General features: G+C 39.3%; 4 protein-coding genes across 4 annotated transcripts; 2 read left to right on the forward strand and 2 right to left on the reverse strand.

The window, feature by feature from the left end:
• Nucleotides 1-496: 496 nt before the first annotated feature.
• L201_000608 (uncharacterized protein) lies at nt 497-3267 on the forward strand (the record flags this gene model as incomplete). The annotated part of the gene is made up of 4 exons (XM_066216408.1): nt 497-1486; nt 1683-1766; nt 1908-2142; nt 2246-3267. The coding sequence occupies 4 exons, from the start codon at nt 497-499 to the stop codon at nt 3265-3267; spliced, it is 2331 nt and encodes a 776-aa protein (XP_066072505.1).
• A 346-nt stretch (nt 3268-3613) lies between these two features.
• L201_000609 (uncharacterized protein) lies at nt 3614-4868 on the reverse strand (the record flags this gene model as incomplete). Its single annotated transcript, XM_066216409.1, has 3 exons — nt 3614-3709; nt 3771-4354; nt 4457-4868. 3 exons carry the CDS (start codon nt 4866-4868, stop codon nt 3614-3616), a joined length of 1092 nt encoding a protein of 363 aa, XP_066072506.1.
• A 5473-nt stretch (nt 4869-10341) lies between these two features.
• On the forward strand, nt 10342-13508 carry L201_000610 (uncharacterized protein; the record flags this gene model as incomplete). The annotated part of the gene is made up of 2 exons (XM_066216410.1): nt 10342-10436; nt 10514-13508. The coding sequence occupies 2 exons, from the start codon at nt 10342-10344 to the stop codon at nt 13506-13508; spliced, it is 3090 nt and encodes a 1029-aa protein (XP_066072507.1).
• Nucleotides 13509-13949: 441 nt separating this feature from the next.
• Nucleotides 13950-16446, reverse strand: L201_000611 (uncharacterized protein; the record flags this gene model as incomplete). Its single annotated transcript, XM_066216411.1, has 13 exons — nt 13950-14000; nt 14083-14160; nt 14227-14329; nt 14393-14549; nt 14618-14712; nt 14778-14799; nt 14855-14944; nt 15039-15177; nt 15248-15407; nt 15480-15543; nt 15591-15765; nt 15831-15913; nt 15987-16446. 13 exons carry the CDS (start codon nt 16444-16446, stop codon nt 13950-13952), a joined length of 1677 nt encoding a protein of 558 aa, XP_066072508.1.
• Nucleotides 16447-16797: the final 351 nt, after the last annotated feature.

The following is a 16797-nucleotide window of genomic DNA, read 5'->3' on the forward strand; positions in this document are numbered from 1 at the left end:
TTTCCATTTCACTTCCTCACGATTCATGTTTAATCAATTGTATGTTTCAACAATATCGCTAGTGCCAACGGGACTGATGATTTCTCAATTAATTGTTCAAAGATAGGTTCAACTACATCATCCTCAATCGGCGTTAAAGTGGGTTTATTAAAGCTTATCAATCTTTACAATAGAAAGAAGCTTAATAGGACCACTTGATCCCGGAAAACCTTATTGGCACAATTGTGCCGTCTGGTAAGTTTATTAATTCTCCTTGGACTTCTATTTCTACTATTTTTGAAACCACCTCCTTATGCTGAATCACACTCTGATTTCGTAATTCAACAGAATTCAGCTTGTTCGTCGACTTCAACCATAATTCATTTAGATAAAGAGGAGGTCTGATTGCTGGGAGACTTGTATTGGGCACTTGGTGCTGGTAGAAAACGGTAAGTAAGCATGGTCGACTGTTCTGTCATCCATATAATGGTCTTTCATCATTAGAATACTGATCAATATGATTTCAATGGCATGGACAGACCTGAGAATGGGTGAAGAACAAAGGTCTGCCCGATCTTTGCCAGGAGTCCACCCATCATCATACCAGTCTACCACTTCTCCCTCACATCGCCGTGGCCCTCATCTACACTATGATACAGGTATACGGCCTCGGTCGACATACAACGTACCATATGATAGACCAGACCCTTCATCTCCTTCAAAGCCTTTACCTCGCTCTCTGCCTTTTGTATCCTATCATGACGAACCCGGTCCTAGCTCAAATGGATCGAGATTTAGAGCGCCGCGCACGGATTTTTCGCATTCAACAGTGTCTCCTGTAGGTCCACCACCACTTGCGCCCTATGTCACAGCAGATAGACGCTACTATGCACCTAAGCCACCTTCTCAATGGTTTGGATCAGATGGTAAACGTATTGAAACACAAGAAAGACCAATCTTTCCACCACCGCCTAGACCTGCACCTCCCCATATAATGGCTTCGCCCACCGCTAGACGACCCGCATTGCCAGATCACAACCAACGACCAGTTTTGCCATCTTTTCAAAGTCGACGCCATTCACAATCACCAGATGCTTCGTTCTCGCGACCTCGATCACCACCTGATAGGTCCGCTATGCATCCTTCAGAAATACCGAAACACAATCACCAACGGTCGTCTTTCATCTCGAACGATGATACCGCCTACGATACTGCTTATCGCGATCGGTTCCCTCCGACTACCTCATCTACAGCCATCAATCATTCAGCATATCACTATGGCGAAGGTCTTAGTAGAAGGTATTCAAACGATTCTCAAACATCACATCACTCTTACGGGATGCAACGTGAACTGTCAGGGGGGTCCAGCATAAGCGGATCCAGTCAAACGGGTACCCCGTCAATGGGATTATCACACCTTTATTCTACAGGTGGACGTAAAAAGAAAAGAACTAGAGCTCTGATGACGCATATGCAACAATCTGGTCTTACCAAACTTTGGAGAAAGGTGAGTTGGCCTCAGGAAGCAAGAAGTTCATTATATTTCATTATCGGTTATAACGTAATTGGATGCCGTAAACCTGCTTTTAGACTCAAATAATGATGAAGGAATTAAGGCTAACTACCATATAATCTCTTTTTAATCCTCCTTATCATTTATGACTCTCCACCAATTCCGCATTTACGCTTAAAATCACTTTCAGACTAAATTTCCGACAGGCGCAGATAGAGAGAAATTAGGTCATGAAATTGGATTAACAGCTCGCCAAGTCCAAGTTTGGTTTCAAGTGGGTTCTCTTTTGACTTTATCGATACCCTCATTCTCTACTCCACTTTGGGTATTACCCATACACTCGATCACCAGTGACCCTCGGTACAAATTGATTAAGAACGATAAGCTGATTTTCGATCTCCGTGGCATCTTCCAGAATCAACGTCAAAAAGGTAGAAAAGCTTTAGCTGTTAATGGTGGTATACCTGAAGGTGAAGACCCAGCAGATTATGAAGATTTACAGAAATCTCCTAGATCGCGTAGATTATCTATTGAAGGAGATGAAAGGATATCAGCTTGGGCAGGAAGTACGGCTTCCGCTTCATCAGCTTCAACAAGATTGTTGCCTGACCCTCCCTTGTCCGCCGGATCAAATTACTATGAATCGATCGGTGAGTCCTCCTTTTTCTCCTTACCCCTCAAGACAAAAGTATCTTTACTGAGAGCTGATATCGTGCAACTTTTCTCTTTTGCTTTCGGTCAATGCCCCAATAGACCCAGGACACCACTCTCGAACATATGCAAGCTCATACCAGGACGAACCGCCGCCACGGAGTGCAGTATCTTTTGAAGGTTCTTTTGCATATAGTCATGAGGAACAAGAGCGCAATTTTGGAGAATTGAACAACCGATATAGAGAGCAGGATCACAATCGGTATCGTGAAAGACCGCATACTTCATACTCCTCCTATACACACGAACCATCTTATCCTCATCTACAGCAAAGCTCTTCCTATAGTACAGCGCAGCCACCTCGACCACCATCCTCATCATCTTACCGTCATTTCAGTTCTCCATCAAGCGAAAGACTTCCACCTTTATCACCTCACTGGGAAAGACCTTTCCCATCTGTATTGGAACCTATCAACCGATCATCACCCAATGGAGAGCCACCTTTATCTGCACCATTACCATCTGCTCTATCTCCTATATCGACCGACAGCTCTTCCAGGCCGAACACGCGGCAGACAGAACCTTGGTACCCAATTAGAAGAAGAAGATCTTCCCCCAATGTCGTATCTGATTCGGTCAAATCACCTTATCCAGGTAATATCGAACCATCACAAACTGATCAACATCGACGAAGATCTGGATCACAATCTGGTGACGAACGGCATCGATCAGCAAATGATGCTCACAACGATGAACCGTCAAGACCAGATTTAACAAAAGCTTATTCACATTCACATCTACCACCTGAATTAGCTAAAATTGCATTAAATGGTCCTCTAGATTCAAAAAAAGGTCAAGTGATACGGGAGGGGCAAAAGGAAGGTTTCGCTTTGCCTGGAATAAGCAAATCCGTTTCGCCAACTATACATCACAGAGAAAGATCAAGATCTATACCGCTCAAAAGAGGTAGATCGGAAGAAATGGATATAGACGAAAGGAGTATACAACCGAAACCGCAAGACCAAGACGGATCCGAAACCAATGTGGATGGATTAGATATTCAGATGGAAAGAAAAGATAGCAAGAGACCGATATCATCCAATTTGCGAAGTTTACTGCATTGAGTTCTCCCTTTTTCTAAAACCGGTCAACTAGCCTCATTACCTCTTTACAACGCAAATTACTAGAAACGAATTCTAGAGTGATCTCTTTGTCACACAACATACTTCCATAGACCAACATGTGTATAAAACCAGCATTACACCTCATACATCTCTTTGACGTTAAAATAGATATAGAGAGAGTGATCGACTTTTGCTGGTCCATTCGACCGTCATCATTCATTTCACGATGCATTTTTGATCAATAGCATTAACAATTTTATTCATACAACTTTTCATGATCTGAATGAACATGGTTAAATTTCCGTTTTCTATTTACAACAATTTGCTTGAGCTTCTAGTGATCCTTCTAATCGTAATTTTCAATGATATTGCCCAGACTCAATTTTTCAGCTTCTTCAACTACCAAATTAGTTATAGCTACATCTTGGATACCTAAGCCAACCTATATAAAGAGGATTCAGAAAGGTCAGAAAATAGGTTAGATTGGGTAGCGAACGACTTACAGATTTGAAAATGATAATATCGTCATCATTGTTATGTGATTTGATTTCATATTCTTTGTTCAAAGTTTCACCCAGTTCTACCAATTGATCTTTTTGAATATTTGATTCAATCAATTCACCTGATTCTCTTAAACAAGCATCTTTTGAATCTACAACCAATAAAGAAGAATTTTTCGTCAAGTTTGAATCAATTTCTTTCATTGTAGGTTTATATGAACCGATTAAAATTAATCTCGAACCTTTTCCAGGTGTTGATGAATCACTCTTAAATAAAGGTTTGGTTGATGAAGTTGCTGTGACTATTATATCACCCTTCTTAACCACTTCGTTCAACCCTTCTGATTCTGCTGATGCATGAACAGCCAACTCAAATTTAACTTGAGGGAATTTGGAAGATAAATCTTTGATTACCTTTTCTGCTCTAGGAGTTAAAGATCTAATGACAAAAGTAACATTTTTTAGACTTGATGAATACAATTTCAAGAATAATATCGTATGTGAATAACATTGTGCGCCAGATCCGAATAAAACCAAATGTTTTGGTGGTGTTGGATTAGGGAATTGTTGAAGGAATAATGCTGAACCTGTAATATATAATCAGTAAGTATATTTAGCATGTTACCCATATCAGGTATTCAGCCATGGTAAAGAAAACCAATCAAACAAGTGAGAGAATGAAAACTCACCACAAGCATTCCTTAAAGCAGTTAATTTTCTTGCATTCACAATAGCTTTCACTTTACCAGTTTTCTCATTCATTACTAATGTGGTCGCTGGTAATCCATCTGCACCGCTTCCATTAGGTACAGAAACTATTTTTATTGATGTTGTATTATTACCTCTTCCATTTTCATTTGACGATGATGATGATGAAATTGTTGGTGCACGAGATGGCATAAATAACATTGTTGAGTCTTCTGAACTAACTGTTATTCTATGTGGAGTTTGAATAACATTATGCCCCTGGGTATCCTTCAAAGCTTCTGCTCTAGAGAACAACTCAAATAGATGCGCTTGTGATTTGATTGCTAATTCTGGTGATAGATTATCTAACACTTTATCAACATCGTTAGATGTCAAGATTCGTATTGTTGACATGTCGGAATTGAAGTATTTTGAGTGTAAGTGAACTTGCGACTTTGCAGCTTTGGTAGCTTCGTAGGTGGTTTTCCTTTTAAAGGTGCTGAACTTGTTGCGATAAAATGTTGGAATATGAGTCTGAATAACCAGCGGTCATTACCATATATATATATAAATACATGAATATTATCTCCAACAACATTAAATGCTTACAGTGTCGAGACATGAGCTGATAACGGAGAACAACGGATCGGCCCGCGGGATACACGCGTACGGTATTGCCGGTTGGAGTCGGCTATTCTGTACAAACCTTGTCCTTATCATATTTGCGATTATATGATTACCGACAGAAAGTGATTTGTGCGAAACTTCATTATTTCTCGATATGAGGAGGTATGAACCAGAAGACAAGAGGGGAACATCATCGGGAACGACACTACTTCGTGCAAGCGTTACTGATCATAATTGTCATCAAAGATAGGGGACTTCTCAAGAGGAGATGTCGAAAGACGCGTTTAAGCTTGAAAATCCTGTTATTAGGGTCATATCAACTATTTTGGCAGATAAGTCCCTTGCTATGTGCATCGCGAGCAACTTCGCCAACACGTCTCTCAAAGACAAACGCGACTCAGCTTCTTTTGGTCTCATTCCAACGCGTTTTTCCATAGTTCTGAGCGAGCACATACTTTTGGTCACGTCTCATTAGAACGGATTCGTTTGCGTATGTATCCTATAGACATATATATATATATATATATATATCGATACGTCCACTGCTTTCCGTCTTCTTTCCCACCTAATTTCATTCGTAATTTTGAATTCGTCTTGTACAAGAGCAGGAATAACCTAGGTCTGATCAATTGATAATCATAACTCCGCCACCATTGATCTATTTCATCATTGACAGTTCATACACGTTCACACAACAATCCACTTGCACAAATTCAGCTCATTGATAACAGTAACCGGGCTACGAATGGAACTACCAATAAACCAACAGTCGTGGCTCACAGCAATAGCTTGTATTTGGAATTAACTTGACGAAAGAGGAGAGAGACTCGCTATATCACCTTGCCACGAAGCTATAGCAAATCATTAATCATTGATAATATCGTAACTTCAACTATACAATGACAGCTGCTTCTCTCAGTGCTTCAGCTTCCGAAGCAGCTTGATTTGCACTTCGACCGACAGTACTATGAATCTGCGGACTGCAAACTTTTGAATGAATACGAATACACCTCACCTCACTGCGACCATCGAAACCCGTCATTACAGAGCATTTTCGCCAAATATACCAGCGACCAAAAATGATAAGCAGTCCAACCAGGAAAAGTTCCAGCCTACCTGATATTCACCATGATATGGAAAGTGTATCTGATGATAATATCAGATGCTAACGGAATCTGAAATCTCGGAATCTGAGAATTCTATCATGGTAGCAAGTCAAACGCCACTTACCATATCAAAAGTGCAATTTAAGGTGATTCTTCACAAGTGTAACGAAAAAAATGGGACCTGAGGACTGCATGATAGCTTGGATATCTTTTTACCCGATAAAGTAATTTTTGAATGAACTGTAACGTGTAACGGTTTAAAGTTTCATGTGTTAGCTCGAGGAAATTAGAAAAACGGGACGCGTGAACGCGTAAAAGGAATTAAGGTTTCATTGGAATTTTAATGGTTTTTTATTAGTAGTGGGATTTTTGAAGCACAACGGTATTTGATGGACTTGCCATTCTAGATTTCATAGAAATCTGGATAACAGGTTGGGAGTGATCCGTTGTAGATATGGGAGATCAAGACTTGGAACTGAACGTTTTATTGATGATCTTGTTTGATTATTGTCCTCGTCAAATTACTCCATTCGGTAAATGTCACAAGTTGAATTAAAGCGGCATGTGCGTGTATGATTTTCAGTTTCATCTTTTGTGTGTTGTGTTCGATCACACAGACACCATTGTAATACCCTACCCGATGTGGGGCATATAATTATCCTTTCCACATTCTCATCATCTTGTATCAAGAAGAAGCCATACTTCTCTCTTCCAGAAGATAATCAGCCTTGTGAGATTATAGGATGAGCATGAAGAAGCTTTAATGTGAATAGGATGGAATATCGTTACAACGTAGAATTCGGAGAAATTATCGAGTAACAGGGATTCGAATGGTTAACGTTTTCCATGGCTTTTTTGGTTTTATCGCTATTTCTCCTATGCTCAGCCAACGTAGGACATTTAGCCTCTTCGCTTCTTACTTTTTCGTCAAAGGTTATGCTTGCTGAACACTCTGGCTACCTGGCTTTGAATGCATGCTCATACGCTGGCTTTGAAACAATTCATCCAGATTGTTTTGGGTCTTTTCATTCGCTCCACTTGCCTAAGAAGATAATTTAGATTAGCGCTGAGGCCACAAATGGTTTATCTGATATACCCGTCACATCGACTATCGTAATGGAAAGCTTATTCTTCTTTATCCTGTGATGATGGAAAAACCGATCTGACGGTAGAATGAGGAACTCAGTGTTCTGTATAGGCAGTAAAGAGACAGAATTACAATTTCTATGCAACATTTCGATAAGCGCAGCAGATATGATAAATGGATAAACCAGTCAAGAACTCTAATCTATCCAGTTCCCCTAAACAACTTGATCCGAGGTCGGTCAGGCTTTAGCCACTTCATGACAGCAGCATAGAGAGCATGCACCTACATCTATACAAAGCTCCCATAGTCTGATAGATATTAAAATAGATGGACCGGATTCGTCATTAGGAAGACCGACAAAAAGCTACAAAGGGGCGCACGAACTAAAAATATTTCGTTGAAGTAGTGACAAGAAGAAACCCCTGCTCCGTTATCTCTCTACGTCGCATGTATGATGCAGGCGGAGCAATCTTATCGGAGACTGGAACCATAATAATTAAATTTCATTACAAGTGCGAATGCGAGAGCAATTGCAAGCATCTGACGAAGCTTTTTACTACAATAATATTATTTTTTTAGGTGTGACTTAACGTAAGGAAAATTCCATCAAAAGAAACATGTCACATTTTAGACCCTTTCAATTCCAGCCTTTGTCGATCGATTATCCTTCCAGAAAACCCCACTTACAACTTTTGAATTTGCTTTTCTTTCATTATCATATCTTACCTTTGCATTCGAGGTTCCCATTTCTTATGCGGAAGATGATGTCCGTAATGCTTAAATCGCCGAAATATCAGGAAACTTAGTATGAATAGTTAACCCGGTTTAAAGGATAACTTGTAAAAGAAGAAGAGCAGGGAAAGAGGATTTTCATGATTGCCTCGTACTAGGCTCTGCCTTTCATCTGGACGTTAATTGCTATGGTATCATAGCGTTCGTACTACTACTGTAGCACTTCTCCTCATGAACCTTTGAGTGAAGGTAACAAGCAATCTATAGAGCTTTCTAATAAGGAATTGAACCTTCTTCTTTTCCTTCTAAACCAAAAATACCCTAGATTATCAATTTCACAAGTGGATCTTTTGTTTCTGCTTCTCTACCTCCTCTACCTCTCCTTCGGTATATCTGATATCATCCTTACGAATATCTGAAAAGTCAATTTCATCTTTTGTATAAAACTATCTGTTGCTGCATAACCTGTCGTACAACGTACTGTACAAACGCATAAAGATTATTCCGAACGGGCAATCGGCGTTTAATACACCATACACTCTCTCATGTCGATCTCATAAGATCCATTTCGCACTTTTACAGCAACAGCAGCATACAATCATTTTATTCTAAAGAGTTTCAACAAATAACAACAACCTTAAGTTTATCCATCCCTTTCCGATCCGAAATATCGACGTTCTCCTTGGAATAAGGTCAAACGTTTCCTACGTTCATCATACATTTCATCACACACACTGTAGCACAGATTTCAGGGGTTAAACCAGGGGAAACAGCTGAGATATCAGAAGAAAAAACAAAAAGATCCAAGCGCTGTTTCCGTTCAAACCCAATTGAACAATTTACATATTATTTAGAACAATTAGCAAGAGAAAAAGATAGGAGAAGAATACGCAAATTGAGCAAGGAAACAAGGAAGGAACAGGACCACTTTGCTTTATTCTTTTCGGTAAGTTCAATCTTTATGCTGCATTACAAGGCAAGTGGGAAAATACCCAAAAATACCCTTGAAATTCAATTCCCACTAGCGCCCCCTTTTTCATATCATGTTCATTCGTCTATAGTATTGAACATTTCATCATCACATCAAAACCATATCTCCATCTGTCCTCAATTGCTTCACTCCAATACTCTATCACTTCATTCATCTTCAATAACGGTTCTAGAGTTCTTATCTCTCAACGTTATCCTCTATCTCCATTGTATAAACCCCACAACAACAAATCACTTTCATTAAAAGGTTATTCACCTAAAGGTTCCGAATATTGACGGCATATGCACCTTTTTCTAGCTGAAGGAAGAGAACCTAGACCACTATTTTAAATTCACACCATAAAGCAACAAATCGATCATCTGCTCTTACCATCTCTATACCATATACCATATCTTGTTTCACCTGCTCAATGCTAAAGGTCTGAGACCTATCCTTCGGTACCTTCAACCTTCAACTTTTTCTGCGCTAGAAGCATACCAACCTCATTCTCGCCTACAGACTATTCCTAGAGCGAACGGCCTTATCGCTCAATCAGGTTTTTGTTACCTTAAGCCATCGATCTTTACTATTTGATACGCATACGACTTTTTGCCAAGACTGAAGGACTTGTATGACATAGCAATCATTGGAGACGATTTTATAAAAGAAACAGAGAAAAGAAAGGAAATAGAAAACGTAAGTTGATCATTCTGATAGATACCTATATACTATATACCACTATCTACTTTTTCGATTCAAATTCCGACTACCCATTGAATAGCCCCCCTCTTCATGAGTGCGTCAGGTCTTGTCTCACTTTTTTTTGTCTCATATCTGTCATGAAAAATCATCTTCATCCCCTTCCTGTTCTTCCTCATCTTCAATTTCTGCTCTTCGGGTGACATGATCTAGTAGAAGCGTTGAAATCAGCCGATCTTCCTTCAACCATTTTACCTACCTAAGGACCTTATCTCTCATACAATTTTACTCTTAGCTTCAAAGTAATCCTAATTCCTAATTCCTGCTCATGACCTTTCCTTCATACTGTATTGATTATTTTCACATTCTTGTTTACTTTGTGCCCCATAATTAGTCATAATTATAGTCACATACTTTACAATTATTATTTCACCGATCTTTAACCCAAAATCCATGGATCAACAATCAATTGATATCACTCATGCTGACTGGTTAACAATGCTCTCACTAGCTTCTCAATATCCTTCACACTTGGATCTCATATACCCTTACAATTCTTTATTGCCTTTCAGCCATCCTACAATAGCGATACCGCCAATGACAGGTCCGGTACTATACGAAACATCTCATCAGTATCATCATCATCATCATCCCTCAACGTCAACAATGCATTCCACCCATTCTCATGGTCAAGAATTAATGACTGATTGGACACCTTCTTTGAGTAATTTTGGTAGTGGTGCTAGGAGAGATAAAGAAAGGTTAGTCATAAACCTATCATTACATCACACTCTCCCGCTTTGATAATCTGCTCATACGATATAATTCTAAAACACAGCTTTTCAAATGATCACAGAGCGGTCGCATCTCCAACATACTCACACTTATCGGCAGCAGAATCTCAAACGCATTCCCCCGCTGCACAATCATCCCCTTATATTCATGGTCAAACACTGGTAATTAATGGACCAGCACCTTCGTATCACCTACCTTATCCTACGTTATCTGGATCACACCTCCAGCCTATGTCCGTTCAACCATCCCCTCGCCTCTCACCATTAGGTCAATCATCTACATATGGTCCCACATCTCAAGGAGATTATGAGGTTTTCCAAACTCCATCTCGATCCAATCCAAGCGGAAGTCAAGTCTCACCTGAACCTTACCATGACCAATCCTCCTTCACTCCTCAGCAGTCGACTGGATACGATGGTGCGACACCCCTTCTCACCACCACTACTTTAACGAGATCATATGATTCAACTATACCGTCATACTATCAGACATTAACTGATGGAAAGCGAGCATGGAGCCAAGCTACTCCCGACAAACAACTGACTGTTACAAAGAGGAAGAGAGAGAAGAAGGATAAAGAAACTCCACCGTCGGGTAAAGAATTAAAGACGCCCAAACGAGGCAAACAAAAGCAGCAGCAGCAAAGCGAGGAATCAAGTGGTGGTAGAGCCTCCAAGAGGGTGAGGGTGGAAAGTGCTCCTACAACAAGTGTACATTTACCTACACCACCATCGAGTGGAAAGGAGGTACCAACAATTCATCTACCTCCCCATTTACGCTTACCGATACCGACGACAGAAGAGATAATGACACCTATCGAGGAAGAACCAGAATTGATAGATCCGTCTACTAGACGAGGATTAGTGATTACTCGCCATCAGGAAGAAGGAAGAAAGCTTGGTTTATTGGGTATAAGTCAAGGTGAACCTGAAGATACTAAATCACCAGATGAACAGCATCTATCACCTAGAACTACCACTATACCTGCCCTGACAACGGATGCATCAGGATTAGCATCATTAGCAACTAATGAAGTGTTGGAAAGTGAAGTAGCTTGGTTTGAGAACAGAACTCGGGGTCATCAGTCGCCACCTTCTTCACCTGATCTTGTCACACTTCGTACACCAATAATGAACCAAAATCAATTCATTCCTGATGATGAAGAGGATACACCTGAAGTACAAGCTCAAAAAATTGCTAAAAGACTTGAAGCTTTTTCTGAGCATACTATAAAAGAAGATCAGCCATTGATATCAACTAGGATAGATTTATTTGGCAGAGTAGCTGTGCGTAAAGCTACAGCTATAAAATTTTTAGGTTTAGATCGTTCAACACAGCTGGTAGAAGAAACCAAAGACGAGGACGAAGAGGATTGGATTGAAAAACCTGTAGCAAGTAGCTCAAAGGTAGTTTTGAAGCCTTTATGGCCAGATGAAGAAGCGCCTTGGGCTTTAGCTGGTGGAAGTAAAAAGGAAAGATTACGAAGAGAAGAAAATGAAAAAGCTACATTATTGAAAAGATACCTTGAAACTGCAAGTGATGATAGTGGATCAGATGAGGAAGGATTAATGACAATGTATACTACTTATGGCAAAGGAAAAGGAAAAAGTATTTCTAGACTTGTGTCTTCATCAACATCAAGCTCAACTGGTACTTCAACCGATCAAGATCGAGATTCCACCAATAGAGGAGGAAGGAGCAAAAATGTTTCCCCTGATGGATCCAACGCCAATGCTAGATCGGCTTTGATAATCAGTCTACGTAATCGAGTACTACCTTTGCTGCCAGCCGGAGTGGTTGCTTGCGTATGTGGAACGAATAACACCAATGGTATGGGATCAATGATTTCCTGTGCAGCATGTAAAACTTGGCATCATATCATATGCTGTGGAATCGAAGATGAATCTAAAATTGGTCCAAATTGGTGGTGTACAAGTTGTGAAAATTCTTCAAGATCAGTGATAACTACACCTTCTAGTCATCATGGTGGTCGAGGTTATGGTCATAATCATAATGTACACACGACACCAAGAGGTAGATATTCACAATTAGCTGATCCAAGATCATCTGCAGTCAAAAGTGATATTGGACATATAGCGTTAGCTCCTTCACCTATGTTTGTCACATCAGTAAATCATGGATTTGGGTTACCTTCAACGAGAACACCAATAAGCAGAATAGTCAGTTCACCTAAGAGACCTGAAAGAGCTCGAATGTTATCTTATGATGGATCAAATGATTTATGGTCACAATATACAAATCATAATCTTGATAATAACGACAATGAAACTGAAGATAATAATAGTAGTAATTCTAACGGACCACCTTCAACACCTGCACCAATCATGAATTCACATCGCTCAAATTCACATTCGCGTTCTAATACAAATGATAAATTTTCAACACCAAGAATTGATGATACACCGTTTGATGTTACATCTACACCATCAAGACATTTAGATTTTAATTTTGGTCAACCTTCTTTATTCTCTTTAACACCTTTAGGTGGTAGATCAAGAGTTCCATCATCAATGTTAGTTGAAAACACACCTATAAGAGGTATTTCTATAGCTAGAAATATATCTTTTTCAGGTCCTGGTCCAATTCTAAGTGGTTTCTCAGCTTCAATAAACAATAATTTGGAATCTGTACCTATGTCTTTTCCGCATAATAGTAATAGTAATAATAATAGTGGTCATTCAAGATCAGATTATCTTAAAGATTTGAGTAGATCTACACCTGGATCATCTACAAGAGATGAAAATTTTCCACCTGTTTCACCAAGATGGCCTGTTGGTTTATTAGGTGCACATAATTTATCTCCTTCACCATTTGGAAATTCACATGATAGAAAATCAAGTTTAAATGGTAGTTCAAATGGTGGTGGTGGTGGTGGACATAAAAGAAATTTAAGTGGAAACAACAAATTATCAAGTATGAGATCAAGTTCAAGATCTGGCTTACCAATATCAGCAAATACTCAATCTGGTATATCAGGTGGAACAGATTTAATTCATGAAGAAAAAGATGAAGAATAAATTGTTGTTCAAAGTGACATATTCTTTTTTGATTGGAAAAAGGAGTTCGGGTGCTTTTTTAGCCTGCTCTGATATTTATATGTCTATCTGTTTCTTTTCTTCTTTCTTTACTCTTTCTTTGCTTTCTTTCTCTTTCTATCATTGGGATCTTATGTTTTCGAACGTACTCGTACTGTTTCCTTTCATTACTGCAAATTGTTTTCTGTCACTTGCACAAAACCCTGTTTTCATAATTCTCTTCACCTCAAAAATCAAACTGTAACTTTTAGATTGAATCACATTATCGCTAGATATATATATATACAATGAAAAGCATGTACTGTAGCGTTGTCACAAGACTAAATAGTGAACAAGAACAGGATCATACAACATGAGTCCATCACACATATGTTTAATGTCCACATTCTCTTAACCATACTGCTAGGTACGATATCTGGGAATTTAGTTGGCAAGATGAAGATTTAAGAGCGTTTCCACCTTATCTAATCCAGCCTGCCAAAACATGGTACATGTGTTTGGTAATTCAGCGCTTGCAAACAACAGACCGATTAATCGTGAGATTTATACGACTTACAATCAAATTACCTCTTGGCACACTAAATGTTACTCTGTACCATCCTGCTACGTGATGATGATATGCTGAGCCTGGAGCCTATGGTCATGTATTGATTTGACGTTTAGTAACTCTTCAGAGCTAAACAGTGTCAATTATACTCACTATGTATACACCTCCATCTAGTAATTTCTGGAATACCCTCTTTTCTGTTATAGCATCACTAAAACCTAATCTCTTACCAAGATTTACCCAAACGAAATTACCACTGTAAAATAGTGAGATGTGAGCTACAGTATGTGTGCTATTCTGGTACAAACAGCCGACTCACGCATTGGAATTAGCTACTTCTACACCTCTTTCAACAAACCATCCTCTGGCAAACGCATGAGCTTCAGTCAACCTTTTCCTGTTAGTTGAGATGAATGATTTTAATCTTGTCGAATCTGTCAAAAGTGTTGACCAAATGACATCCGAAGGTGAAGATACTGAAAATAAGAAAATAAGATTTTGGTTTAACTTTTTGCTTTCGACGTTATAATTTAGATAACCTTACTTTTCATAAGCATAGAGGTATTTGCCATAGTCCTCAGTAGTAAAGGATTGTTCTGAGATATCAAAGATCCGATACGCAATCCATTCGAACAGAAGCTAGATGGTCAAAAAAATATCAACAAGAGTTAAGGGTTTGATATCGTGCTTTGAAGCAAACTCACTCTTTACTCATACCATAAACGACTGATATCTTGCTATCAGCTGTATACCGCAGTAAATCATTCGTAGAAGGACTTACCATGTACTCTGGCTTTATCAAAAGGTATACCTAGCTCTTTCTCATAGTCTAGACTCATGATACTTGTAAAAGGTAAAGCTTGGGGGAAATCTATGTTCGAAAAGAAGTTTGTTATTCTTCCGTTAATTGCTTGTCCCAATTACAGTACCCGAACCTCTCTTTACGATCAGGACAATACACTTACCCTTATTATCATATACGCTCAAAGCGTATATTTCATCAGATACTAAATGCAGATCTTTTTCTTCACAGAATTTCGCATAAGCCAAAAGTGTTGATCGTGGATATGTACGACCCAGTGGATTTTGGGGATTGCAAACGATCTTGACATGATCTCACTGGTCAATAAATTTGGGTCGATTCATTGTAAGCCATAGAAAAGGAATGACTTACTATAGCTCTTACCCTTATACCTTCCTTTTCGACCTCTGCCAATTTCTCTTCAAACATCTTCAAGCAGTCTGGCTCAAAAGCCTCATCTCCAACAGGCACATGAACAGGTATAAGTCGAACTCTACCTCTTCCTATGAGATCTCGATCAAAACCTGTGTAGCTAAATGCGACAGGATAAGCTGGCTTTCCGATACACGATGATGAGTCAAATAGAGGAATAGTAATAGCTTACTATGGAGCGGCTAATAAGATAGCTTCACCTTCATCCATCAGGGTGTAAAAAAGCTGATCCAGAACTGGTGAATAGCGTCAGAGAGACTTCACCCCGTTTGAGTCGACTTACCAGCAGAACACCCCACGCCAGTGATGATATGTTCAGGTCTAACCTCTTCAGCAGGATTGAAGTATCCATTGCATAGTCCAGCTAATGCTTTGTTGATCCTTCTTGAACCCCATAATGAATCACCATAAGATAGGTCTAAAGGAGTCAGATTCTCTCTCAATGCGGTGGAGATAAGCTGAATATATATTAGATCAGCTAACTCATTTCATTCGATGGTAACATACAAAAGAGCTAGCTTACCTCCATACATTCTTCTTGCATCAAGAAATTTTCCGCTACACCTAAAGAGACTATACCTTTTGGATTTGACACACAATCATATTCTAAACGTTATTACGACCTATTGTAAGCTTCTAAACCCTTTGACTTGAAATATTAAAGCAAAGCTCTACTCACGATCCTGAAACAAACAACTGAATCTATCGATCAGAGGTCCGGCATCAGGACCACCTGTACTGCGATCGCTTAATTTAGGACCCAGATAGATCCTTCTTTGCTCTTCTCTTGTACCTAATCTTGATGATGGTCTCGGTGGAGGAGGTTTGGGGAATCTTGTAATTACTGGTCCGCCTCTGGTAGAAGCTGGTAGACAAGCTACTGATAGACTGCCAAAACATGATATTAGAGTATCAGGTTCTGCTATTCCATCCAATGAAGTCGATTCTCTATATTCATCGTTGTTGTTTCCATCTACTGAGTCTATCTCAGAAAGGTCTGATACTCCATTCTCTGCAATAGGCGCTATACCGATACCCCCTTTATCGTTGAAGCTCGAACGTACAGGTGAGGGAAGTCCACATGGTGGTTGAAGTGAATATCTAGTATTGAGCGAAGGGGTAAATGCCGAGATAGGCATAGTGATTGTTTGTTAGGTTATGTTATAACAGATGTAAGAAGGGAAGTATAATGACAAAGAAGGAACAGTTATTATATATAAACAGTTGAACTGACAAGAGGTCAACCGGGATGAGATACAGTAATGGTCAGATGATAAGTAAAAATGAATAAAAAAGAGCAAACAAACGTGTGACCCTTGTCAGGTGATGATGATATTTGATGACTCTTTCTCAAATTGCTGCGATAATTCTTCCTATATACAAGTGCATACTCTTACTCTTGATTCAACAACATGATCAAATTCACTTACCGCCGACTATCTTACATTCTATACGTCGTAAACCTGAAAAAGTAGACCGAGATTCCGAAT

The sequence above is a fragment of the Kwoniella dendrophila genome, chromosome 1, assembly GCF_036810415.1.
Source record: "Kwoniella dendrophila CBS 6074 chromosome 1, complete sequence".
NCBI classification, from domain to species: domain Eukaryota; kingdom Fungi; phylum Basidiomycota; class Tremellomycetes; order Tremellales; family Cryptococcaceae; genus Kwoniella; species Kwoniella dendrophila.